The 25592-nt window shown below is 36.4% G+C and overlaps 3 protein-coding genes across 4 annotated transcripts in view; 1 reads left to right on the top strand and 2 right to left on the bottom strand.

Annotated features, from left to right (window-relative positions):
• LOC127444594 (succinate--CoA ligase [ADP/GDP-forming] subunit alpha, mitochondrial-like) overlaps positions 1-1317 on the bottom strand; it is a 40093-nt gene extending 38776 nt beyond the window's left edge. The window contains exon 1 of the mRNA XM_051704051.1: positions 1210-1317. Coding sequence (XP_051560011.1) covers positions 1210-1243 — 34 coding nt within the window. The 5' untranslated portion in view covers positions 1244-1317. The remainder of the gene's footprint in view (positions 1-1209) is intronic.
• Positions 1318-4441: 3124 nt separating this feature from the next.
• On the top strand, positions 4442-13472 carry LOC127444612 (CDGSH iron-sulfur domain-containing protein 2). 2 transcript variants are annotated; one of them, XM_051704079.1, is made up of 3 exons: positions 4442-4623; positions 9146-9360; positions 12379-13472. In XM_051704079.1, exons 1-3 carry the CDS (start codon positions 4521-4523, stop codon positions 12466-12468), a joined length of 408 nt encoding a protein of 135 aa, XP_051560039.1. In that variant the 5' UTR covers positions 4442-4520; the 3' UTR covers positions 12469-13472. The 2 variants fall into 2 exon arrangements, with proteins under 2 accessions (XP_051560039.1, XP_051560040.1); XM_051704080.1 differs by lacking the exon at positions 12379-13472 and adding an exon at positions 9635-12372.
• A 109-nt stretch (positions 13473-13581) lies between these two features.
• LOC127444576 (sodium/hydrogen exchanger 9B2-like) overlaps positions 13582-25592 on the bottom strand; it is a 28824-nt gene continuing 16813 nt past the window's right edge. Inside the window, exons 5-12 of the mRNA XM_051704028.1 lie at positions 22943-23070; positions 22683-22858; positions 22480-22586; positions 21597-21746; positions 19982-20090; positions 18566-18702; positions 17366-17549; positions 13582-14824 (exon numbers count right to left, since the gene is read on the bottom strand). Of these exons, the coding sequence (XP_051559988.1) occupies positions 14763-14824; positions 17366-17549; positions 18566-18702; positions 19982-20090; positions 21597-21746; positions 22480-22586; positions 22683-22858; positions 22943-23070 (1053 nt within the window). The 3' untranslated portion in view covers positions 13582-14762. The remainder of the gene's footprint in view (positions 14825-17365; positions 17550-18565; positions 18703-19981; positions 20091-21596; positions 21747-22479; positions 22587-22682; positions 22859-22942; positions 23071-25592) is intronic.

Here is a 25592-nt window from a genome sequence, read left to right as displayed (position 1 = left end):
ATTCACTTGCGTTGTAAGGACCAACAGAGCTGAGATATTCTTAATTTGTGTTCTGCAGAAGAAAGTCAGTCACATAAGGGATGGTATGAGGACGAGTAAAGGATGAAAGAATTTTCATTTTTGGGTGAACTATTCCTTTAAACCTCAGAGAATCCAATACTGAGGAATGCAACTGGTTTCCTGAAGAAGTCTGACTTATTGATCACATTAGACAGGATCAGATAGTCAGTTCGCATGTCTTCAGGTTAAAGTTCACTTTAAATTACTGATAGACAATCAGATGTAGACTTGCAACATTTCAGTCTTACTGAAAAAGCCGCTGTGTGTGCATTCCTACAGCAGTGAAACAATCACATATGGAATTCCATTGTAATTTAATCAAGTTTACAATTAACAGTTAGCCTAGTGTATGAATGGGCATGGTTTACAGTGTACAGCACAGCTGGACCTGTAAGATTGGCCGTTTGCGAGAGACAGTAGTCAACACTGCCTTCAGTTCAGCTTGAGTGAAAATTCCATTATTGACAGGCACCTGAACTGCACAAGACTGGAAAACTTGGCAGAGAGAGACAAGAGTGTCAAAAGTGGCTACACGCCCACGCGGACGCATTAAAACTGTTCATTTTGACAGTTTCTTAGTTTGTCATTATTCTTTAACAGAAATCTAAAGATAGTCAATTTTGCCACTGAAGCAAACCAGTCAGCATTTAAAACGTTATGCACTGATGACATTGAAGCATATGTGACCACACAGTAACATTTCACGCAGGTCCTCACATGTTAATACTAGCCTGTCACAATGTCTTCTGCAGAATCATAAAAAGCAAGGACATCCCAGTTGATAACATGAGCTAAACAGTAAGAAACACACGGGCTTCTAAGATGTCCGTGTGATGCTTTCTCAGTCCTAAATATAGTCTCACTAGCATTGATCTATTAGACATTTTTATTAGGTGACCCTTGATTAGGCACAATAACCAGTAAAGGTCACGGTTCACAAGTTAGACACTGTTAAACATGCTAAACTAGTGCTCAGAATCCCAATCTCTGATACCTGCACACAAGCATTAGCATTAGCTGACTGTGTGTGTACAGCCCAAATAAAGAGACATAAATTACTCTCACGCTTACATTTGTTGCTGGAACCATGTCATTACGAAGGAAACATTGTGTTTAAAATGCAACAACACTTGTGTAGGTTTCACTTACAGAGCAACCGGGCAAACAACCTGCTGTGAGACATCTTCGGTCATTCACCAATGACACTGGACAGACATGAACCTAAACGTCAGAGCGCGTAGTAGTCCTGTTAGATGCCTGAAGAAAAGTTAAAATATTTTAAAATCGCAATAAAAGTGCTTGATTACCATTAAAAACACCCCTCAAGTTTATGCTCGGTTTTTAAGTGCAATATATTACCAGTTCTTCAAAAGTGTATCCACAAAAATGCATTGCTTGAAATTACCTTACAGCACGGAATGCTGGGCAATGCTGTTTTTTCATGACTCAGCTGTCAATCAAAGAGATTTAATAAACTTTATTATCATGTGTATCATGTTTTTAAATAGAGGTTCTGCATATAAATAATTAATTATTTTTATACTGTAACTACTAAAAGCGTGGAAAATAAAAATCCAGTATATACATTTTATGTATATCAATGGTTTTTCAAAATGACAATTTGTATTTTTGGATAAAAATACAATGTTTCAACGTTTCAACATTATTTATTATTATTATTATTATTATTATTATTATTATTATTATTATTATTAATTTATTTATAAATAAGCAACCAGTTGTATCAAATGACATTTCAAAGCTGTCAGTCTGCTGCTTTTCTAGTTTTATAAGACTATTTGTATTTCTGGGTAGAGGTATATAGCAATGTTTCAGAGGTCATTTTATATATGTATGTAACATATACAGTGTATGTATATATATATATATATATATATATACACACACACACACACACACACACACACACACACACACACACAGTACTGTGCAAAAGTCTTAGGCATATAAGTTGTTTCACAAAAGCATTTGTCTTAAGATGGTTATTTATATCTTCAGCTTTAGTGTGTCAATAGGAAATATAAATGTTAGACACCAAAACATTATGTTTGCAAATAGAAAAGATTAGAATAGAAGAACAGGGAGCCCTGCAACACATGTCATGGCCCCCACAAAGTCCCCCACTGAACATCATGTCAGTCTGAGATTACATATAGAGACAGAAGCAATTGAGACAGCCTAAATAGATAGAAGAACTGTGGCGAGTTCTCCAAGAAGCTTGGAACAGTCTATCTGCCAACAACAAAGAACAACTGTATCCAGGTGTACCTAGGAGAACTGGTGTTGTTTTAAAGGCAAAGGTTGTCACACCGAATATTGATTTAGCTTTTTTATGTTTACTGGACTTTGTATGAAATTAAGTGATAAATGAAAACTATTTATGCCATTATTTTTGAAGACATCCTCACTATGCAACATTTTTCACAAGTGCCTAAAACTTGGCATTGAAGGCTGAACTGAAGTCCACAAATAGGATCCTTGCATAAGTCCCAGGTCTGTCGAGGTGTTGCAGGATATAATGCAATCCCATATTGACATCATCATCCACAGACCTGTTTGCTCGGGGTCCAGCAGGGGTCCAGTGATGTCCTTCAGGTAGGCCAAAACCAGTCTCTCAAATGACTTCATGACCACAGACGTGAGAGCGACAGGTCTATAGTCATTAAGTCCTGTGATTTTGGGTTTTTTGGGGACCGGAATGATGGTGTGGAAGCTCCAGTGATCTACTGAAGATCTACTGAAGATCTACAGTATATACAGTGTATATATACTAATATTATTATTATTATATTATTATTATATTATTATTATTATTATTTTCCAGAATAAGTAATGTTGTAGTTTGTTTATATGTTCAACACAAACAGCATATTTCCAAAATAAAAATAAAAGGAATAACAAACATTCTGAGATGATATTCTTCTCACCAAAATTGTACAGAGCGGTTATCTGAGTTACCGTAGACTTTGCCATTTCGATTCAGTCTGGCCATTCTCTGTTGACCTCTGTCATCAACAAGGCATTTCCGTCCACAGAACTGCCGGTCACTGGATGTTTTTTGTTTTTGGCACCATTCTGAGTAAATTCTAGAGACTGTTGTGCGTGAAAATCCCAGGAGATCAGCAGTTATGCAAATACTGTTCCCTGTATATATACAGTGTTGGGAGGGTTACTTTTGAAATGTATTCCACTACAGATTACAGAATACATGCTGTAAAATGTCATTTGTAACGTATTCCATTAGATTACTCAAGGTCAGTAACATATTCTAAATACTTTGGATTACTTCTTCAGCACTGGTAGATTTTTTCACTTGTTTTGACTATAAAAACTCTGACAGTACAGTAAGACAAAATACACCTGTTAAAAATACATTCTCTGAAAAACCTAAATATCTTAAGCAGTGTTGTTTCTAAAACAAGATAAATCAAATTGATCTTGTTTTAAGGATTTTTAGATATTTTTACAGGAAAACAATACAAAAATGATCAAGAATACGATTTTTGCCCTAATATCAATGGTCTTACTAGAAAAAAGAAAATATGATCCAACGTGAATTTTCTTGATAAAAAAATATGATCATGTCTGGTAACGTGTGCATGTAAAATGGCTAGAAATAGCATTTTAGCTTAGCGTAAAGCTGACAATTTACACAAGGTTTATTTCTATTTCTTCTGCTCCAAACTTACATCAAACTTTCTTCTCTGTCTGCTTATATGAATGAAACACATCATAAGAAAGTGTTTCACCGCTGTTCAAATGCACTTTGGATCACATCGTTTATATGTATAAATGTTTTCCATCTGAAAGGACTAAATATTAAATGAAACAAATGACAATAAAATGCAAAGTAATCTCTTCAGTAATCAAAATACTTTTTGAATGTAACTGTATTCTAATTACCAATGATTTAAGTTTTAACTGTAGTGGAATACAGTTACTTATATTTTGTATTTTAAATACGTAATCCCGTTACATGTATTTCCTTACTCCCCAACCCCTCTCTCTCTCTCTCTCTCTCTCTCTCTCAATCTCTCTCTCTCTCTCTATATATATATATATATATATATATATTATTATATATACTTATTATTATATATATATATATATATATATATATAGATAGATAGATAGATAGATAGATAGATAGATAGATAGATAGATAGATAGATAGATAACAATGGCTGTTTTTGTCAACTTAAAAAACTAATATCAAGTGGTGCGGTGAAAGGAGCCAATCGGACTCAACCAGCTCTGCACACGGTGATTGGTTGTCACTTTGACGCCGCGGCGTGTGTTAACGCTTATTCACTATGAAAACTACGTAAATTCTTCCAGTTGTAACAGAACATACTACGCATCTACACTACCACGATGACGTAAACGTCCCAGGAAATATCACGCTGGCTCTCAATTAGAGGATCTCAAAGTCATACAAGATGGTGTTAGAAACTCTCTCCAGGATTATCAAGATACAACTTCCAGCCTACCTCAAGAAGCTGCCTCTGCCAGAAACTATCGGTGGATTTGCGAGACTCACAGGTATGCCTTTTATCACGCAAATTGTCACGAGCGTAGGTGTGAAGTGAAGCATATTCGCGTGCATGTCTGCATAGAAAGACTGATGTAGTTGCCTCTTTGTTTTCTGTCTGTTAAAAACCTCTCAAGTAACAAAATTATTAGTTACCCGCATTTGTTTGGCATCTCTCTGGTTGGGGAAAGTGTCTAACGATCTTCTGCAATACAACTTTCTTATAGTCTAGTTGTCGGGTTATGATACACAAGATGTACTCACTTTTTATAGTGCATTAAGACCATTGTAATTATTAATTTAGGATTGCACAGATTCTGCTCTCCCCTACAACAGATCCCAACTGAGTGTCTATTTTAAAAATGTGTGAAGAACAAAGCATGCTGCATGCATCTAATAGCATGTTCAGTCTTTTACAAACATTCTAACAGTTTTCCAATCTAATGTGAGTTTGAGAATCAAATGAGATTACATTCAATCTGTAATAATGTCAGAGCTGTTCTTTAGACTCAAACACTTGAAGTGACCAATCATTAGAGGTTCAGAAACTGTCATTTCACCCTCTGGTTGTTTTGCCATCATGCATCTGAATGTGCTATAACCGACATGCATACACTTTATTGTCTGTCCAGAGATCAGCATGTATGGAGAACTGTTACATGCAACAATAAAAAAAATAAAATAAAAAAAAACTCTTATTAAAAAAAATTATTGATTCCATTCATAAGACAAACAAGCACAACATAAAATATGGAATCAATTATATACATTAAACCCCTACCCCTGAAAATTACCCCCACCCGACACAAACACGCACTACACTGGTCACCAACAATTAGAACATAAAAAAATACCAAAAAAATTTATACTTTCAAAAAACATAAAGAATGCACATAGACATCTAAACTAGAAATCCCTCTCTTCACTAAGATACAGAGTCTGGGGCAAAATGAAATTGAGTGTCCAATACGTCACACATAAAGCTCTGAACCCTCAACCAAAATTCTTGGATCTTAACACATCTCCAAAAAAACATGGGTTGTGTCCCCGTCTTTTGATTGGCATCGCCAGCAGGTAGGTGTGTCTTTAAGACCAAGCCTACACAATCTAGAGGGGGTCCAATAGACTCTATGTAAAATCTTAAACTGCATCAGATGCACCCATGCATCTCCAGATGTAGACTTGACATTTTTTTAGAATCCTAGCCCACACGCCCTCCTCCAATACCAAGTTTAAATCTTTCTCCCATAATCTCTTAAGAGAAGTTGAAGCTCTGTCCCCCAGACTCTGAATTAACAGGTAGTAATACACTGATGCCTCATGACCTTTTCCAAAAGCAGTAATCACCACTTCCAGAGTATCTGCCGCTTTGGGGGGGGGGGATGTATGCTACTCCCAAAAATAGTACAGAGCAGGTTGGGCAGCTGTAAATACCTAAAGAACTGAGATCTGGGAATCCTAAAATGTTGAACCATATTTTCAAAGGATCTCAACACTCCACTCTCATATCGGTCACCGAGCGTATTAACCTCCCTCACAATCCACTCTGACCAGCAGAAAGGGGACTTATTAATACATAATTTTGGGTTCAGCCATATGCTCGAGGCAACATTTAAATAAATGTCCGAATTAAACACCTTGGACACTTTTGTCCATATGCGTGCAAATGCAAGATAACGGGGTGTAACTTAACTTCTCCGGTTAGTTTAATAGAAAAGCTTTGCAATGGCAAAATAGGGGCAAGAACTTCCAGTTCAATACAAAACCAGGGAGGGGCTCTCCCAGGTGGAAGCGACCAATGATTAGCCCGATTGGGGGCCGGCCATGCGGACTCCCGGCCCCGCCCTCCTCCTCGTCACAAACTCTAAACCCACCAGGGCGTAATCTAAGACTAAGATGTTTCCAATTGAACAATCAACAACAGATGAAATGAGGGGCTTAGAAATAAATAAAAAAAAATAGATTCTAGAATAAATCTTATGGACTGATGAAAAAAATGTATAGTCCCTACCTGATGGGTTCAAAAGTCTCCAAATATCTGTAAGACTAAGATTTTTACACATCCTGTGAAGCGTCATTGTTGCTCTAGAGGGCTTACACACTTTTGCTTCACTATATCCATCAGTAGATTAAAGTCTCCTCCCAATATTATATCATGAGGGCTGCCAGCGTCTTGCAACATCCCTTCAAGATATATAAAAAAGCCCTGATCATCAGCGTTAAGTGCGTAAATATTAGCCAAAATCAAACTTTGCCCCTGAATTTCTGCTAAAACATTAATGACTCTTCCTAATTTATCTTTAATCTGTTTGAGACATTTGAATTGTAGATGCTTACTTATCAGTGTAATGACTCCCCTGCTCTTACTTGAGCCAGCATTAAAAAAAACATGTCCACCCCATATCTTCCCAAATTTTTCAGCTTCCTGTGGGGAAAGATGCGTTTCTTGAAGAAACACTATCATATTTCTTATGTTTAAGAAAATAAATAACCTTCCTTCTTTTGGGATGCCCCAACACATTCACATTCCACGTGGAGAGAGACAATCCACTCATACTAACATTTTAACATATTAGAAAAAAATAGATTGTGTGTCAAAAATAAAATTATAAAGAAAACCCCAAAATTCCCCCTGAACCAAACAAACAGAAAAAAGAAAAACATGTGCATTAACCCCTTGCACGACAGCGCCAACTGGCATCCATCCCTCTAAACTCCAACAGTCCATGTACGCCTATGAGAGCCCCCATGACAACTTTGCTGTTGGAATGCTCAAGTCCGGTGTTTCTATACAAATTTTGTAAAACAGAATTACACAACAGAAGATGATAAACTCCAGCCAATAGGTGGAATAAACACAAAGAACATGTAGATTCATCAACATAACTGTCCCGAAGGTGTGTTCCTCCACAAAAATGTAGCACCCCCAGATCATCACTGATCCTCCACCAAATTTCTCACAGGGTGCGAAACATGGTGGCTTGAAAGCCTCTCCAGGTCTCCGTCTAACCGTTAGACGACAAGGTGGAGGATCGGTGGTGATCTGGGGGTGTTTCAGCAAGGCTGGAATTGGGTAGATACGTCTTTGTGAAGGACACATAAATCAAGTCACATACAAGGTTATCCTGGAAGAAAACTTGCTTCCTTCTGCTCTGACAATGTTCCCCAACTCTGAGGATTGGTTTTTCTAGCAGGACAATGCTCCATGCCACACAGCCAGGTCAATCAAGGTGTGGATGGAGGACAACCAGATCAAGACCCTGTCATGGGCAGCCCAATTCCAGACCTGAACCCCATTGAAAACCTCTGGAATGTGATCAAGAGGAAGATGGATGGCCACAAGCCATCAAACAAAGCCGAGCTGCTTGAATTTTTGCACCAGGAGTGGCATAAAGTCACCCGACAGCAATGTGAAAGACTGGTAGAGAGCATGCCAAGACGCATGAAAGCTGTGATTGAAAATCAGGGTTATTCCACCAAATACTGATTTCTGAAATCTTCCTAAGTTAAAACATTAGTATAGTGATGTTTAAAAATGAATATGAACTTGTTTTCTTTGCATTTTTTGAGGTCTGAAAACACTGCATCTTTGTTTTATTTTGACCAGTTGTCATTTTCTGAAAATAAGCTCTAATGCTCTAAATGACAATATTTTTAATTGGAATTTGGGAGAAATGTTGTCAGTGGTTTATAGAATAAAACAAAAATGTTAATTTTACTCAAACACATACCTATAAATAGTAAATCCAGAGAAACTGATCATTTTGCATTGGTCTCTTAATTTTTTTCCAGCGCGCGCGCTCTCTCTTTCTCTCTCTGTATGTGTGTGTGTGTGTGTGTGTGTGTGTGTATATATATATATATATATATACACACACACAGCACTGTGCAAAGGTTTTAGGCACTTGTGAGAAATGTTGCATAGTGAGGATGTCTTCAAAAATAATGACATAAATAGTTTTCATTTATCACTTAATGTCATACAAATCTAGTAAACATAAAAAAGCTAAATCCTTTGCCTTTAAACAACACCAGTTCTCCTAGGTACACCTGGACACAGTTTTTCTTGGTTGTTGGCAGATAGGATGTTCCAAGCTTCTTGGAGAATTCACCACAGTTCTTCTCTCTATTTAGGCTGTCTCAATTGCTTCTGTCTCTATATGTAATCTCAGACTGACACGATGTTCAGTGGGGGCTTTGTGGGGGCCATGACATCTGTTGCAGGGCTCCCTGTTCTTCTATTCTAATCTTTTCTGTTCTCAAACGTAATGTTTTGGTGTCTAACATTTATATTTCCTATTGACACACTAAAGCTGAAGATATAAATAACCATCTTAAGACAAATGCTTTTGTGAAACACTTTATATGCTTAAGACTTTTGCACAGTATTGTGTATATATAGACATATATATACTGTAATTTAATTCACAACAAGCAGAAAAACCCTCACTATAAAGGTTGTACTGATTGATTAAAAAAGGTGTACAGTTAAAACCTGTAGATGATGAGTTCAAACACTTTACTGTCTCTCAGTTTCAGAGTGGTTGCGGCTCCTACCATTGTTGGGCATTTTGGCTCTGTTGGGTTACCTGACTATCCGACCCTTCCTGCCCAAGAAAAAGAACCAAAAGGACAGTTTAATCAACCTGAAGATCCAAAAGGAAAACCCTAAAGTGGTGAACGAAATCGACATAGAGGACCTGAAGAGTCCAAACGTTTGCTACTGTCGATGCTGGCGATCCAAAACGGTAAGAAGACCGATGCCTGAGAGAAAAAGCAGTACAGTTTCTGTGAATATTGTCTATCTCTAATTTAAAGGGGTCATGTCACAAGATGTCAATTTTTTCTTTATAATTGGAAATTAAATAGTTCAATGAACAGTCACAACTGTAAGAGTAACGTAAAATAGCCCTTTTAATTCTAAGGGTCAGAGAGAGGGTGGAAAATAGTCATGAAAATCAAATTATGAATGATTTTGGCTCAAAAATACTGTCTGACTAATTTTATTTTTTATTTTTATAGGGATGCACCGATATGACATTTTTTGGTTGAGACCGATTTTAACAAAATCTATAAGCTGATACCAATATTTGCCACTCACGATATTTTGTCATCAGATCACTGTTTTACTTAAGACTATGCTTTAAAGACATACCAAGGGGTACAAAAGCTTTTTTTTTTTACTGTTCTAACAATAAAACATTTCTATTGAACATGGATTGGATCTGTTGAACACATGATGGGCCAACATTTTATAGAGAAAGATAAATGGAAGATAAACGTATTTAAAAATATACACAAATTAACTAAATATAACATAATGATAGATAAGAAAAAAAAGGTTATTTTGTACTTCTAAAACATTTCTGCACTTCTGTTTTTGCAGTTCAAAACAACTGGTCACATTTTACATGTACTGTATATGATAAAACATTACAAATTCATACTATGCTTATGTTGGGCAATTCCACTGATATGACAACCACATCATGAAAAATTAAACAAAGAAAACAAAACCCCCTTTTAAATTCTGTATTATATTGGTATAATGGATACTGCCATCCAGACTGCAAAAGGGCTCCTGACTGAAGCACTGAATGTGTGGTGTCCCCCCACCCCAGGTTATAATGGTTGCTACAGCTCTGGCTTGCTTTATTACTTCAATGAAATTACATTTTTAATTGAAAATATACAGGTACATATTGACTTTATCATATCAAGATATCAAATGTACATACACATATGGAATAACATACATTTATACAATTTTCAGGGAAATAAAAACAGAAATTACAGATAAAAAAAAAGACCATGTAACTTTCTTTTTCTTTTTTTTACTACTGAGACTAGTGCAATCTCTGATAGAGATAGAAATGCCAATGGTAAATAAAAATTTATAAATATAAGAAAAGAACAATAGATGTAAATAAGAAAATAAAGTGCAAAGATGTAAAATTATATTTCGAAAGGTAAACGTTACTTAAAATATCAGGGGATACTTTAATTCATTTAATAATACGTTTTATTTTAACAGCGCTGTAACGGTTCAAGGACGGGCAAGGAGGTGGCGGGAACCGGCTGAACAGTCAACATAAACTTTAATGATATAAATGAACTTAAAACAACATAAAACATAAGGACACACAGACACATATGCAGCACGGCCACGTGTGTCTCTCTCTCTTGAACCGGTGTCTCAGGCTTCCCTATATCTCACTCTCCCGCTGATCTGCTGATTCAGCTCCGGCCGTGCTCCATCACGGCCCGGCCACGCCCTCCTCCTCATCACACTCCTCCCCCGCCTGATTCAGGCCAGGGCGCTACCGGTCTGAGACGCTGCCCTTCCGGCCGTTCTGTCAGCCAGTGATCCACCCCGCCTCCTGTGAACATGGGGGAAAGACGAGGGGAGGCATGGGGAGAGGGAAAGGGCGAGCGGAGACACAGAGAGAGAGGAGAGAGAGAGAAGCATTTGCTCGCCGGCTCCCGGACACGCTGTCGCCCAGTCCTCAACCGCTCCTCCGCCCTCTGGCGGACGCCAGCTTGCTCTTCCCCTGGCGAACGCCAGCGAGTCCTCCAGCCCCTGGCGGACGGAAACACTCCTCCCCTTCTCGGCAGACAGCTGCAGTTCCTCCGGCTCTTGGCGGCCGGCAGTGACCTCTCCGTCCCCAGGCAGACGGCCGCGGCTGCTCCCCTGGCGGATGGCAGCGGTGAGGACTCCGCGACAGCGCATCCCTCCTCCCTCCTGGGTTTCAGCACCACTGTAGCAGTTCAAGTACGGACAAGGATGAGGTGTGAACTGGCTGAAGTCAACATAAACTTTAATGATATAAATGAACTTAAACATAAACACAAACACACATGCAAAGCGGCTGTGTGCGTCTCTCTCTCTCTCTAACCGGCGTCTCCGGCTGCCCTTTATCTCGCTCTCCCGCTGATCAGCTGATTCAGCACCGGCCGTGCTCCATCGCCCTCCTCGTCACAAGCGCCTTTCCAAAAGCTCAAGGTCGCTTTACAGTCAGTGTACATTGTTATAACAAAAAATTACAAGGGTCAAAGAAAAAAAACGAAAAAAAAAACTTTCAGCAACCAGAAATAGAATGATAGTTCTGTGAGAAAAGATGAGTTTTAAGCTGAGATTTGTAGATAGAGATGGAGGAAATGTTGCGGAGGCTTATAGGGAGTGGATTCCACATTTTTGGTGCAATTACACTGAAGGATCTGCCACTCAAAGTCGAGAGGCAAAATCTGGGGATAGAGAGAGAGATGGATAATTTAGGTATAAGGGGTTCGACTGACAAAAAAAGTTTGGGAACCCCTGACGTAGCCTTTAGGTAAGTGCCACTTTCACAGCTGTCACATCCGTTTATGGTGGTTTTTCCCTTAATGTCAGAATGAGGAAGAACATTTAATATTTCATTTTTATTCTAAGGAGTCCCAACCCTTCTACATTTTGTGGCTATCATTATTTCTGGATTGTGCATTTAAATTCAGAGTTTTTACCAACTGTGATTATAATTAATTATATTTAAACCTGTTTTTTTTTTTATTATTTTTAATCAGTTATATTTTTATGCTTATAACCGATATGCCGATGGTTTTAATTTGCTGATAAATATCGATACATTGGTGCATCCCTATTCATTTTTTTATGAAAAAGAAAAAGCATGTGTGATTGTTAGCTTCCTGTTTGTCAGTGTCAGTTTTGTCCCTGGGTGCCCCTAAAACCACTGTTACTATGAAAACTTAAGTTGTCTCTCTTCTTGCAGTTTCCTGTTTGTGATAAATCGCACATAAAGCATAACGAGCTGACAGGGGACAACGTTGGCCCACTTATTCTTAAGAAGAAGACTCTGTAGCCGACCTGTTTTTTTGGGGGGGTTTTTTGGCCCATAGAGAGGAGTAACCAGTGCTTTGAAGACCATTCAAAACGCTTTTAAATACATTGTTGTTTTTCCCCACTGAAAAACCTACGGTAGTTTTGTTTGTTGTACTTACCCAAAACTATTTCCAACTTTTTTTTTTTATAGTTTAGACAAATAGTTCTGTAAATTGTCACTGTAATGATCTGAATATTTTAGTTCATCTGAGAGACTAATTATATTGATTACATTTTGTTACATTGTTTTGGTGTTTATTATTGTAATTATTTTTTAATTGGAAAATGTAGTTTGACCTTTGTGTGCAATATAAATGGACCATAAGGAAAGGTGTGTCCACGAAAGTCTTTTTTTTTTTTTCATTCTTAATATCTGACTTTTTAAGTTGCCTTTTACTATTTTCTGTACAGCATGTTCATTTAGGCTATTGTGAAAGACCTGCGTTTGACCTTTTGTGAGATCACACTAAAAGTCATACTTTTTTGTTAACTTTTCTAAGTGAAGTACATTATTAGGATTTGTATTTTTTTTCTTTGCCGTTTTCAACAGAATGTTTGCTAAATGATTGTAAATTTTTCAACAGCAGGATACTAAATTACTGTAGTGTTTGCATACCTATAGACATTTCATGTTGCATTAGATTGTAACAAATGCCTTGGTCAACATCATTACATGTTATTACAGTATTTATGATGAGTGTAACAAATGTGCCCTCCTTTTACTTTCCACCTGAACCGACATGCTGTAAGATTGCAATTAATATTATGTATGTATTAAGTTACATTCAGAACAGTTTTAAACTGCACACAGTTTGACAATCCATTGATTCTTACCAGAATTTCCGGTGCCAGGTGGTTTTTTATTTGATGGCTGTTGGTGATGGGAATCACCATAGATGTTTATTTTCATTAAGGTTACATTTGTATTGCAACTGGACTGTGCCTAATGACTTTTATCAAATAAAAGTTTAACCAAACTTATAATTTGATGTCTCTGATATATAAGTAGCATGTGTATTTTTACTCTAAATGCTGTTAGCATGACTGGTCTCCTAACAAGAACTGAGAATTGATACCACATCATGTGATACCAATGTAACAGTCTATGCTTGCCCAGACTAAATCTGCTGTTGGTTTGTAGTGTGCATTTGATAAAGCACACAATGGTGCAGTCCACTACACTGCTGCTAGATGAAAAGTAACAATGCTGCTTATTTACATCTGCTTTGCTTGACATAAAATTATATGCTTCCAAATGAATGGGGCCTTTTGCCTTCCATTTACTAACAAGGCAAATATCATGTAATTTCTGTTGTACTGCACACTACATACATATTACCACATATACATCAGACATTTAATTTAAAAAAGGTGTTACGTAATTACATGTTAAATTATGAATAACAACAGTCTTTTTATTACTTTGAAAATGAACAATGACTGCATGTAGCATTACTATTATATTCTGAGACAAAACCTTGTAAACTCACTTCACTAAAAAAATACTCTTATCTAAACCTTTCACATGACCCTGCATGATAACAGATTAAAATAGACACATTATGAAAACACAATCATATAAAAAAAAAAAAATTACTTAACTGATAAATAAATATGTCTTGTTCTTTGGAAAGTAACATGATAAGCTGTGCAATGCTGACAGTTTAAGTGTTAGCAGAAAAAAGAATTAGTAAGATACTGGATAACAATGACTTGTATAATTAAACTAATAATAATAATAATAATAAACAGTCTCTTTCATTAGATTCTAAAATAACATATTGTAAACACAAAACATGTTTGAACAATCTGACTGTAGATACCTGCAGGAACTCTGATGTAAAATGTCAGAATGCAGGAGGTCGATCCGACACTGACCACTACATGACTTTTTGTAACATAGATGTGCAGTCTATAGACTGATTTATAATACGCCTAATGTAACAAATACTATCAAAACAGCAGCATGCAATTTTAAACAAGTTAAAAAAATTTACTTGATAGCACTAAAACAATCTCTGTAGTGTTTGATGCTTAAGTAGTGTTTAGAAGGAGAACAATAAATTAAGAGTACAATCATTGCCTGTGTCTAAATAATGTAATGTTTGATCGTTTCCGTCCAGCTCTGAATAACATGTCTGCCATATCTGCAGTCTGACTTCAGAGGGGCGTAACAAAGACAAGGTTTATCAGCAGCCTCAGATGTTGGGTGTCAATTCCTTCTAAGATCCTGGAAACTCCAGTCCAGAAATTTCCAAAAGCTTCTATCATGGATCACAAAGCACTCTCGTATGTCACCGGTGTGCCTGATGCCGATAAAGCACCTTGGCTGACAGCTACAATACAGAAAATAAAGATTAAAACAATGTGCACAAAGTTAAACACACTTTCAATGAGCATCCTAAAGAGGAAGTTAGTGGCAAGTAAGTGTTATTTCAGAGATGTCAGTTTTAAATGAATGTGTGTGCAACATATTACAATCATTTAAGGGCATTTTTTCAACTTCGGGCACTTTTAGCACTGTGGATTTCTAGATTGCCACCAGTGTGATTTCCACCAGATCTCAAATTCTGCATTGTGTTTAATAGAATTCTGTGGAGAAAATGACAGAAATTACATTTATATATATATATATATATATATATATATATATATATATATATATATATATATATATATGTATATATTTTTTTTTTTTTTTTTTTTACCCTTGTGCTGTGTTGAAATTTTTTACCTACTTCAGCGTTCCCGGTCAAAAATGACCGGCCTATAAAAATTGCTTATAAATCTCTCATTATGCCATATTACTAATAAATATTGCATTAGATCTTTTTGCCAACTTGTTTTCTTTAAATTAGCACAGGTTTTGTATTTCTTTTTGGAACTTAATGATCGTAGGCCCCACTGACCTGAGCTTTTGCACCTCCGTTTTTCAGTGAAAAAAGCATTATTTGTGGATAATTTTGGCAACATTAAATAAAATATGAAAACATTCTGTACTATTTATCACACTAGTGTGCTTTAATGTTTAACCAGGAAGTTTGTTTTGAAATGCTTTTATTTTGTACAAAATGGCACAAAGGATAGTTAAAAGGATAGTTCATAAAAAAATGAAAGTTCTCTCATCTCGTTACTCACCCTCATGCCATCCCAGATGTGTATGACTTTCTTTCTTGAGCAGAACACAAACAAAGATTTTTAGAAAAATGGCTCTGTAGGTCCATACAATGCAAGTGAATGGTCAGCAGACCTTTGTAGCTCCAGAAAGCACATAAAGGAAACATGTAATCCATCTCAGACTCCAGTGGTTACATCCATATCTTCAGAAGCGATATAAAAGTCCTTTTTTTTTTTTTACTCTGAATCTCCACTTTCACTTTTACATCTGAAAGTCACACGTGGTTCCTGTTTAGTTTCACTTCCACATCTTAAAGTGGAGATTTAGAGTAAAACAAATACTTAAAAATGGTTCTGTTTCTCACCCACACCTATTATATTGCTTCTGAAGACATGGGTTTAACCAATGGAGTCTTATAAATTACTTTTATGTTTCCTTTATGTGCTTTTTGGAGCAAAAGTCAGATCATCATTCACTTGCATTGAATGGACATACTGAGCTGAGATATTTTTCTAAAAATCTTTGTATTCTGCAGAAGAAAGAAAGTCATACACATCTGGGATGGCATGAGGGTGAGTAAATTATGAGAGAATTTTCATTTTTGTGTGAACTATCCCTTTAATGTTTCTGTTTTCTTTAAACATCACTTGTCTCATATTACTTCAATCATGTTTTTCACTGACACTTTTGTTGACTTGGTAAACAAGTACACTAACTTTTGATAGAAAAAAAAATGTATTAGAGGCAACATTTTTGGTGTGATAGAAATGTCACCACAGTCGTAATTTTTGAAATATTGATAAAAATAATTTTCACACAACAAATATTGAAATGGTTTATGTTTATTTCACTCTTTAAGTAATCATAGTTTTAAACATTTTTATAATGGATTTTCATAATTTAATATTCTGGGTCTGGGACAAGGCTAAAACAATAAAAATCTTAACTGTAAAAATCTACTGTAAATGGCATTTGAAAAGTAACAAAAATCATGAAGGCCTGGTAAAAAGTTTCTAATTCAGTTATAATGTGACCTTCATATAACAATTTTTTTTTTTTTTTTTTTTTTTTTTTTTAATAGAAATCTACCCCTAGGACATGAAATTGCCCAAAACTGAAGAAACACCCTACTATAAATGAACATATGTGTGTTTTTTTATGAGGGACTGAAGTTATCTGAAGGGTATATGTTTTTTTTCTACGTGAATTTGATGACTTTGAAGCAATCAGAATCCACATGCCTCAGTTAAAGAGCTTTGAGCATTTGGATGTAAAATAATTTTTAAAAGACGTACACATTAGCACAAGAGTGAGCATTGCACAAACAATGAAGCAAACTCAGTGTTAAATTCTCCAAGTTGTGGTTGAGAAGGGGATACATTTCCATGTATAAATCAGGTAACACATTCATCCAAATGGATTGTTTGTTTATCCACAAAGCAGTTTAGCTCTGTTCCAAAACCTGTTCACAACTACAGTAGAAAGCTAGCCAGCTAATTTCTAAAAAGGCTGTGCAAACTGACACCAATTAAATTGCTGGAAGTCTCTTGAGTCTCTGTGCTGTTGGCTTCTAGTAGGCATTTCTACTCAACTGTAGTATCAAAATGTATCAGTTGGTGGATCACGTGAACTCTGCTATCTACATGCAGTGGGGTAATATTTTACCTTAAAATGCTGCCTTTTATTTAAAACAGGCTATCTAATAAGGTAGCATAATGTTGCATATGAATGTGTTTGTGTGTGTGTGCAAACATCTTACCCCACTCAGGGTTCTTTGGTTTCTGCAGCATTCGAGGGCCGAGCAGGCCAATGATGAGGGCTCCAATAGGAGCGGTGATGAGAATGGACAGCACAGCCACGGTGAGGACGTCCATTCCGTATTTCTGCAGCTCAAGGTCATTCTTAGAACGGGCCATATCCAGAGCTGTGGAGCCTATAGCGGCCTAAACCAATCACATAGTGTTCTCTGTTAAGGACCTTTCAATGCATTTAAATTTAATCTTAAAGGGTTAGTTCACCAAAAATTAAAATTCTCTCATCATTTACCTTCATGCCATCCCAGAAGTGTATGACTTTCTTTCTTCTGCTTAACACAAGTGAAAGATTTTTAGAAGAATATTTCAGCTCTGTAGTAGATCCATTCAATGCAAGTGAATGGAGGCCAGACCTTTGAAGCTCCATAATGGATATAAAGGCAGCATGAAAGTAATCCATACAACTCCAGTGGTTAAATCCATGTCCTCAGAAGTGATAGAACAATATTTTTGTCCTTTTTTACTATAAATTCTCATCACTGCCCAGTAGGTGGCGATATGCACAGATAATGCAAATCGGCAAAAAAAAAAGAAGAAAAAAAAGAAAGTGGAAGTGAAAGTGGACATTTATAGTAAAAAAAAGGACTTAAATATTGATCTGTTTCTCACCCACACCTATTATATTGGATTAAACCACTGGAGTCATTTGGATTACTTTTATGCTGCCTTAATGTGCTTTTTTGAGTTTCAAAGATCTGGCCACCATTCAACTGCACTGTATAGACCAACAGAGCTGAGATATTATTCTAAAAATCTTCATTTGTGTTCCGTAGAAGAAAGAAAGTCATATACATGTGGGATGGCATGAGGGTGAGTAATGATGAAATCATTTTGGGTGAACTATGCCTTAAAACCACAGATCTTTCATCACAAGGCTACAACACCATATGTCAATCACAAGTAAACCAAGCATGTAGAATACAAGCCAATAAAGCCTGTATTACCTTAATTCAGTGGTTCCCAACCCTGTTCCTGGAGGACCCCCCAACACTACATATTTTGGATATCTCCCTAATCAAACACACCTGGGTTGGGAACCACTGCCATAGTTCATGCTCTCTAACTCACGTACATGATACAGGATAAAGTGGGGGGAACAGAGGGGGTATAAATTTGTTTCTAAGTGTAGATCTGGAGAGGTTTACCTGTACTGTGGCTTTAGGCATCCAGGCAAGAGCGATAAAGACTTTCTCTTTTAGGTTAAAGCCGGCATGCAGAACCACAGCAAAAGTGATGAGCAACCGTACAGTGAGAGCAATGAACAGGGCTGCAATACCTAGAGCTGAGGACACAGTAGAAAGGAGATAGTTAAATGCATGTTTGAAATGCATTCATTTTGTTGAATGACCGCCAAGAAACCCTTAAATTCCCTGCAGGGGATTTTACATATTACAAGGCCAGTCCCCCTGGAGCAAGTTATTACATGATAGCTAATGGCTCACTCCTTAAAGGGCTCAAACTAGTAACCTTTGGTTATCAGCCCTAAGATTTAGCCACAAGACCAAGCTATTTAAGGGATTTGAGTCTTTGAGAAAAGGCATGATACTTCATTCATTCATTCATGTGTACACAAAATAAAAAACATTAGCAGGCAGAGGTTGTGCTAGAAAAAATATTTATCCGTCACTCTGACGGACTAAGTTGTAAAATTTTCGTCAAGGTCTATTTTTATCCGTCATACTTGTTTTAATTTTATAAGTACGACATTCAGGAGTGTAGCATCCATTATAATGGCATATCCATGACAGTGGATAGGCTTAATGATATTTTTGCAAGTCTGGTGAAACCAAGGAATTCTTGGGTGAATGTAGTTAACAGTCAATGAACCGCTGCGCTAAAACAAGATTTTTAAACTTTACCGGTACGTGGTGCTTTTAAATTAAATAATCGTCCGATCGGAAAATGCACAGGTTCACGGAACTTCTTCAATGCGCCTGATAGCCTATAACAGTGAAGTCACAGATGAGAAGCACATGCATCTCTGAAGCTTTAATGCAGGTGCTACCCTAAAATAACTGACAATTCTGTTCTAAATGTAGGTTAATGTTTGCACTTAGATTAAATGCAAGTAATGATGTGCCACTTTTTTCACACTTTCATTTTGTTACTATACTTTTTTTGTGATTTATTATAATAAAGTGACACACTGATCATGCAGTAACACAGTAACATAATGACGGATATATGCAGTCAATAATTCAGACCTCTCCTTGGTCAAAAGAGACGCATACTATCAGGTGTTAATGGTGATGACTGATGTTAATATGCATCTTAATACCAGGCAATAAACAGGGCATACACACACACACACACACACACACACACAGAGAGAGAGAGAGAGAGAGAGAGAGAGAGAGCGGGAGTGTGAGAGAGACAGTGAAGTCAAAACTGATGCACTAGGTGAAAATGTTTTTCTTATATCTTATCTGTCAAAATGATGGACAGCATTTGAAATTTTCCATCAATCTTTCAAAAAAAAAAAAAAAAAATCTGTAAATTATTGAGAATTTTAGGTTAACGCAACCCCTGCTAGCAGGATAGAAAGTCTATCTGATACTCACAAACAGTGCTGATCTCCAAAGCACCAATGACAATTTCAGCACCGATAAGACCAAAGAGAAGAGGCTGGAACACATGCCAGAACCTTTCCACCATCTCTACCACTGGAGCCTGAAATATACAGATACACAGGAATTTAGTGCTGGACATGCATAGGGATGGAAATCGTAAGGAATTTAAAGATTCTGGTTCTGATTCCTTTTAACAATTCCAGTTCCTTTATGGTTCTACAATTCTACTAGTACTTTTGAGGTAGAAATATTTAGAAATTAGAACTGCAATTCTTATTAGTTTTACTGCCCTTAGCAGTTTCATATTTTTCATATTTGAACAGCACAGATTCTTGCAAAAAGTGTTTACACAGACTTTTTAATTAAGATATTTTTATTAATTCAGGGGTTTAAAATTGGGGTCCAGAGACCCCCAGTAAGGGGTTACTAGGGGTCCACAAAAAATTTCATTGAAAAAAAAAAAAGGTACAAAAAATGCTTTAAAAACATAAAATGTTTAACATTTGACATTATTACCATTTCATTTAGCTGTATAAAGACTAGTTGAAACTCTTGAGGTTATTTTATTCTATTGACAGCCATAGAATTTAACAGTAATAATTTAAAACAATTCTACATATAGTTCTGTGCAAAAAAAATCTTATTTCTACGTGTTTATCTCGCCTTTCCTGAGATGTACTCACTTTCAAGAATAGATTGTACTTGTGTTGTGATTGTACTTGTACAGTGTAAATCACTGTACAAATCCATTTGAACTGAAAATGTTTCACTTCAGGTTTATATCTAATATTATACTAATATTGTGTAGTAAAAAGATACGCAGTCAACTTAATACGGAGTAAATATAACTTAGATAATATTTAATCATTTCTTTTGTCTTCAGTGCAATAATATAAAAGCCAAAATTCAAATTTGCAATCAACATGTTGTCTTTATAATATCACACTTAAAAATTTGGTCACACAGTATGTGACTTTATACATTAAAATAAATAGCTGGGGGTCCTCACAAAAGATCATCATATTTGGGGTCCTTGGCATTCAAAAGTTTAAAAACCCCTGTATTAACTCATATTTTTTATAAAATAAATACAACCTAATTACAACCTTATTACAACAAAAATTACAACAAAACTTAATGTCGACAACCATCCAGTAATTACTCCAGATTTGAGTCTCACAAGCCTTTGGTATGCATAATACAGTAAAAGTTGAGTCAGGCTTGACAAAATGAAAGAGTGGTTCGGTGTGTTTTCATTCATTAAAAAGAATCAGCTGTTAAGAGTCATTTGTTCAGGAGGTAGCGCTGTATGTTTTGCGGTATAGATTCAAAAGAACCGACTCATAAGAGTCATTTGTTCAAACATTAAACTTCACTGGTCACGCTGTAGATTTAAAAGAACCAGCTAATACTGTATATGGTCATTCATTCGGGAAACGGACTACAGTAGTTACACTGTATGTTTCGCTCTGTAGATTCAAAAGAACCGCTAATAAAGAGTCATTAATTCGGGAAGGAAGGAAGGTAGGAAAGAAGGAAGAATGAAAGAAAGCTCCTTTTGATACTACAGTGGAAAGTCTGTGTGTGTTTGGAAGAAGATTCAAACCTTTGCATTTCCCCATCCTATTCCTGACACAAACGTCAGCACCAGTGTACAGAGGCCTCCTGCGCCAGGAATCCCGGCCACATTACTGCCAAACAAAGCAAACACAGCCAGCCCTAGCACCAGGAAGGATCGTTTCAGCACCAGGCTTCCCTGCATTGTACGACGAAAGACAGAAATCATCAACAACAATCAAACCTGACATTGAAGAAGATCAATTTCATATACATTTCTGACTTGAAAACATTTGACTTCAAGAATATTTCTCAATCACGAAGTGAAAGGAATATTCTGGGCTCAATACAAGTTCATCTCAATCGACAGCATTTGTTGCATAATGTTAATTACCACAAAAATGTACTTTGACATATCCCTCCTTTTCTTTAAAAAAAGCCAAATTTGAGGTGACAGTGAGGCACTTACAATGGAAGTGAATGGGCCAATTTTTGGAAGGTTCAAAAGGCAGAAATGTGAAGCTTATAATTTTATAAAAGCACTCACTTTAATTCCTCTGTTAAAACATTTGTATTATTTTTTAAAGTAATTTTAGGGTTTGTTGACATACATCATCATGGTAACGTTGTAAAATTGGCTATAACTTTACACAGAAAAGGTTAGTAAGTGATTTTATCACATTAAAATCATGTTAACACGCATATTGTTTATGTCTTGTGGCTATACTTTTGAAAATGTTTGTAATTTAACGTTCACAAATTGGCCCCCATTCACTTCCATTGTAAGTGCCTCACTGTCACCCCGATTTTTTTTTAAGAATAAGAGGGACGTGTCGAAATGAATTTTTGTGATAATGAACATTATGCCTCAAATGCTGTCGATTAAGCTTGACTTGCATTGAACCTGGAATACTCCTTTAAAGTGGACTTACCTGATCTCTGCTGGGGAAGTAATGCAGAAAGTATCCTAACGCCACACCAGCAATCACACCACCTAACACCTCCAGCGGTCCTCTCAGCACATTTAACCACACTGTGCCTACAGAGGACGACAGAAAGAACATATCAAATGGTACTGGGATCACTGCTAATGGTTTTTAGGAATACACTATATGCATTTAGCCTTTTGGCTGACCTGTAGCGAAAGCTACACCCAAGCAGGTGGTGAAGCAGGTAATGGCAATGATGTCATCAATGCTGCATGCTGCCATGAGAAGAGTAGGTATACCCTGCTCTGCTCCATATCCTTGCTTCTGTAGAAGCAGCATGGATGGAACCACCACTGCAGGAGAAATAGCCCCAAGAACAAAGCTAACAAACAGAAATTTGATGCAATTAGGTTGGCAGTAGACATTTCATAGAGGTTTTTTGTCTTATCGAGAAACATTGGATTACCCTAGTATAAAGCCCCAGACCCATGGAAGACCCAATAATAAATAGGAGACCACGGCCATAGTGGTTGCCTCAAAGGTGAGAGGAAATATGGACAAACGTAAACACACTGCTTTAAGCTTCCTCAAGGCCTGAAACATAAAAACACAAACACAAAAACGGTATTAACTGAGTGAATAAAACTAGAGGTCCACCGATATCAATACTGATAACTGAGGTGGTGGAAAAGGCTGATAACTCATTAATTGGCTGATAGTTTTTAAAATTGATTTATAAAATGTTACAAATTTTTTTTAATCTTTCCTTACTATGACGGGCAGACATATTGAGATATTGAGTCCAAAATTAACAAAATTCCAGATGCAGGGAAGCTCAGTGAGTATTGACATGACTACCACCCCTGGAGTCGCGAGTTTGAATCCAGGGTGTGCTGAGTGACTCCAGCCAGGTCTCTTAAGCAACCAAATTGGCCCGGTTGCTAGGGAGGGCAGAGTCACATGGGGTAACCTCCTCATGGTCACGATTAATGGATTAATGGGAATTGGGCATTCCAAGATTGGGGAGAAAAAGGGGATAAATTACAAAAAAAAAAAAAAGAAAAGAAATGAGACTTGGTGCCGTTACAATGCTCTATATTTCAGTGGGCTATTTAACAAATGGAGCAAATGTATTTCACCAGATGAAGTTTAATGAGGAATAACGCTTATACTTATTCACAACTTGCAGTTGGAGACATGATGTATGTGCTGACGGGGTACGTTTCTATATAGTCCCATTTTTCTTTACAAGCCCTCACTTCAATTTTGAACATTTAATCATCTCATCAAAATAACAATAAATTCATTGAAGTGAGGATAAAAATATGGATGAATAGTGTCAATGATGAAAAGAAAAAAAGCAAAACTATCAAAAAGCAACTATCTGCACCTATTAATCAGTAAAACCGATATATCGGTCTACCTTTAAATTAAACTATGATATCAAGCCAAAACAATCCTTTGAGACCAGTTATTCATAAAAGTCTTCATGAAATAAAAATGGACCAAAAAAAAACAAAAAACAAAACAAAAACAAACATGACTTTTGGACAAGGCACATCAAGGCAGCAGCTACAGTGACACAAAAAAGTATTTAAGCCACACTTAAAAATGTATAGATGTCATTGAATTAGATAAAATATCTATATAATGCTAAAACTGTTTCTCAGAAGTGACTTAACTTATCTTTTATGCAATTTCTTTTAATCAAATCGTTCCGAGTAGGGCTGCAACAAACGATTGTTTTGATAATCGATGAATCTTTGATTATTTCTTCGATTAATCGCTTAATTTTATTTCCTGTATTTTATTAAAATATAATAAAAAAACCCAGAAGTGATAAAGGGCGTAAGGATTTGGTTCGATTTACGGTACTGAATTCATTATTATTTACTCACAAAACTTTGAACAAAGCCTGAATCATGAAAAATTAAGTTTTAATTCATTATTATTACTTTCAGGACATATGCAAAGCAGTTCCTTTCCTTTACTTTTAAAACTTAACAAAAAGTACTGTTAATTCTAGAGTAAAATGATTCATCAGGGATGGAGTGTGACTAAAAATCCAGCAGAGGGCTATAGTGACACCAGAATACAAATATTAATTATTCTGCCCAGCCATAATTATGTTATATACTCATGCTTGTACATTGTCACTGATTACATACATTGAGTATTTTAAAATAATATTGTAGGTTTTAGAATAGTATTGTCTCTAAACTATTTGCTTATCCAGAAAAATAAAATTTGCAATGGTATAAATTTACGAGTGAAATCAGACATTGCATTTGGCATTATCAGGAGGACTTTAAAATATCTGGACCGTTAGCAATATTATATATTATATTCAACATTATATACAGTTTAATATAGTACAGTCATCTAAACCCTGTTGAGATTTACTCTCATGCTAAACATTGCTCAATGTATTGCACGAGCTGCACAATTGATTACATTGAAACTGAAATCATGGTATGATGTTGCACACTTTAATCCAAATGACTGTGCTCCCTTTCTCCATTGCGATCGGTTTGATTGATGTGGATGCGCACGCTCGTTCACTCATTCACGTTTAACAGATACTCGCTTGTGGTAAAAACAAACTGGAGAGAAACAACTCTCGAGCATCAAACAGCACATGCCCTCTGTCAATGTAGGCTACCTGATTCAGCAACCGGTCCTCATTAAACTGTATGCTTATTATGCTCTTTGAAATGTTTGTAAAGTGCTCTCTTGTGTTGGACAATTTGGGTAGTGTTTGTTCCGCTTCAACTTGTCTCTGTTGTCTTTCAAATGTGTTTCATCATTTGACACATTTTTCACTGAGCTGTAAAGTGACATCAATGACGGGGCTTCTCCGTGCTTAGCGCAAATATCCAACTAATCAATAATGAAATTCGTTGTTGTTGATTTCCATTATCAATAATTATCAATTAGTTGTTGCAGCCCTAGTCCCCAGACCATATTTAGTGGATGTATAAAGTCAGTTCTTCTCGAACAGAGTAACCACAAGTGTACTTCATCACATTAACTTTGGACAATATGTTTCCCTATATTATGTTCACTTTTATTTTATAATTTAGCACCTAACAAACTTGTTTTTATGAAAAGTTTTG

This window comes from Myxocyprinus asiaticus, chromosome 8 (assembly GCF_019703515.2).
Source record: "Myxocyprinus asiaticus isolate MX2 ecotype Aquarium Trade chromosome 8, UBuf_Myxa_2, whole genome shotgun sequence".
Classification (NCBI taxonomy): domain Eukaryota; kingdom Metazoa; phylum Chordata; class Actinopteri; order Cypriniformes; family Catostomidae; genus Myxocyprinus; species Myxocyprinus asiaticus.
The sequence above is the reverse complement of the archived record's forward strand: the minus strand, read 5'-3'. Positions and strand labels throughout refer to the sequence as shown.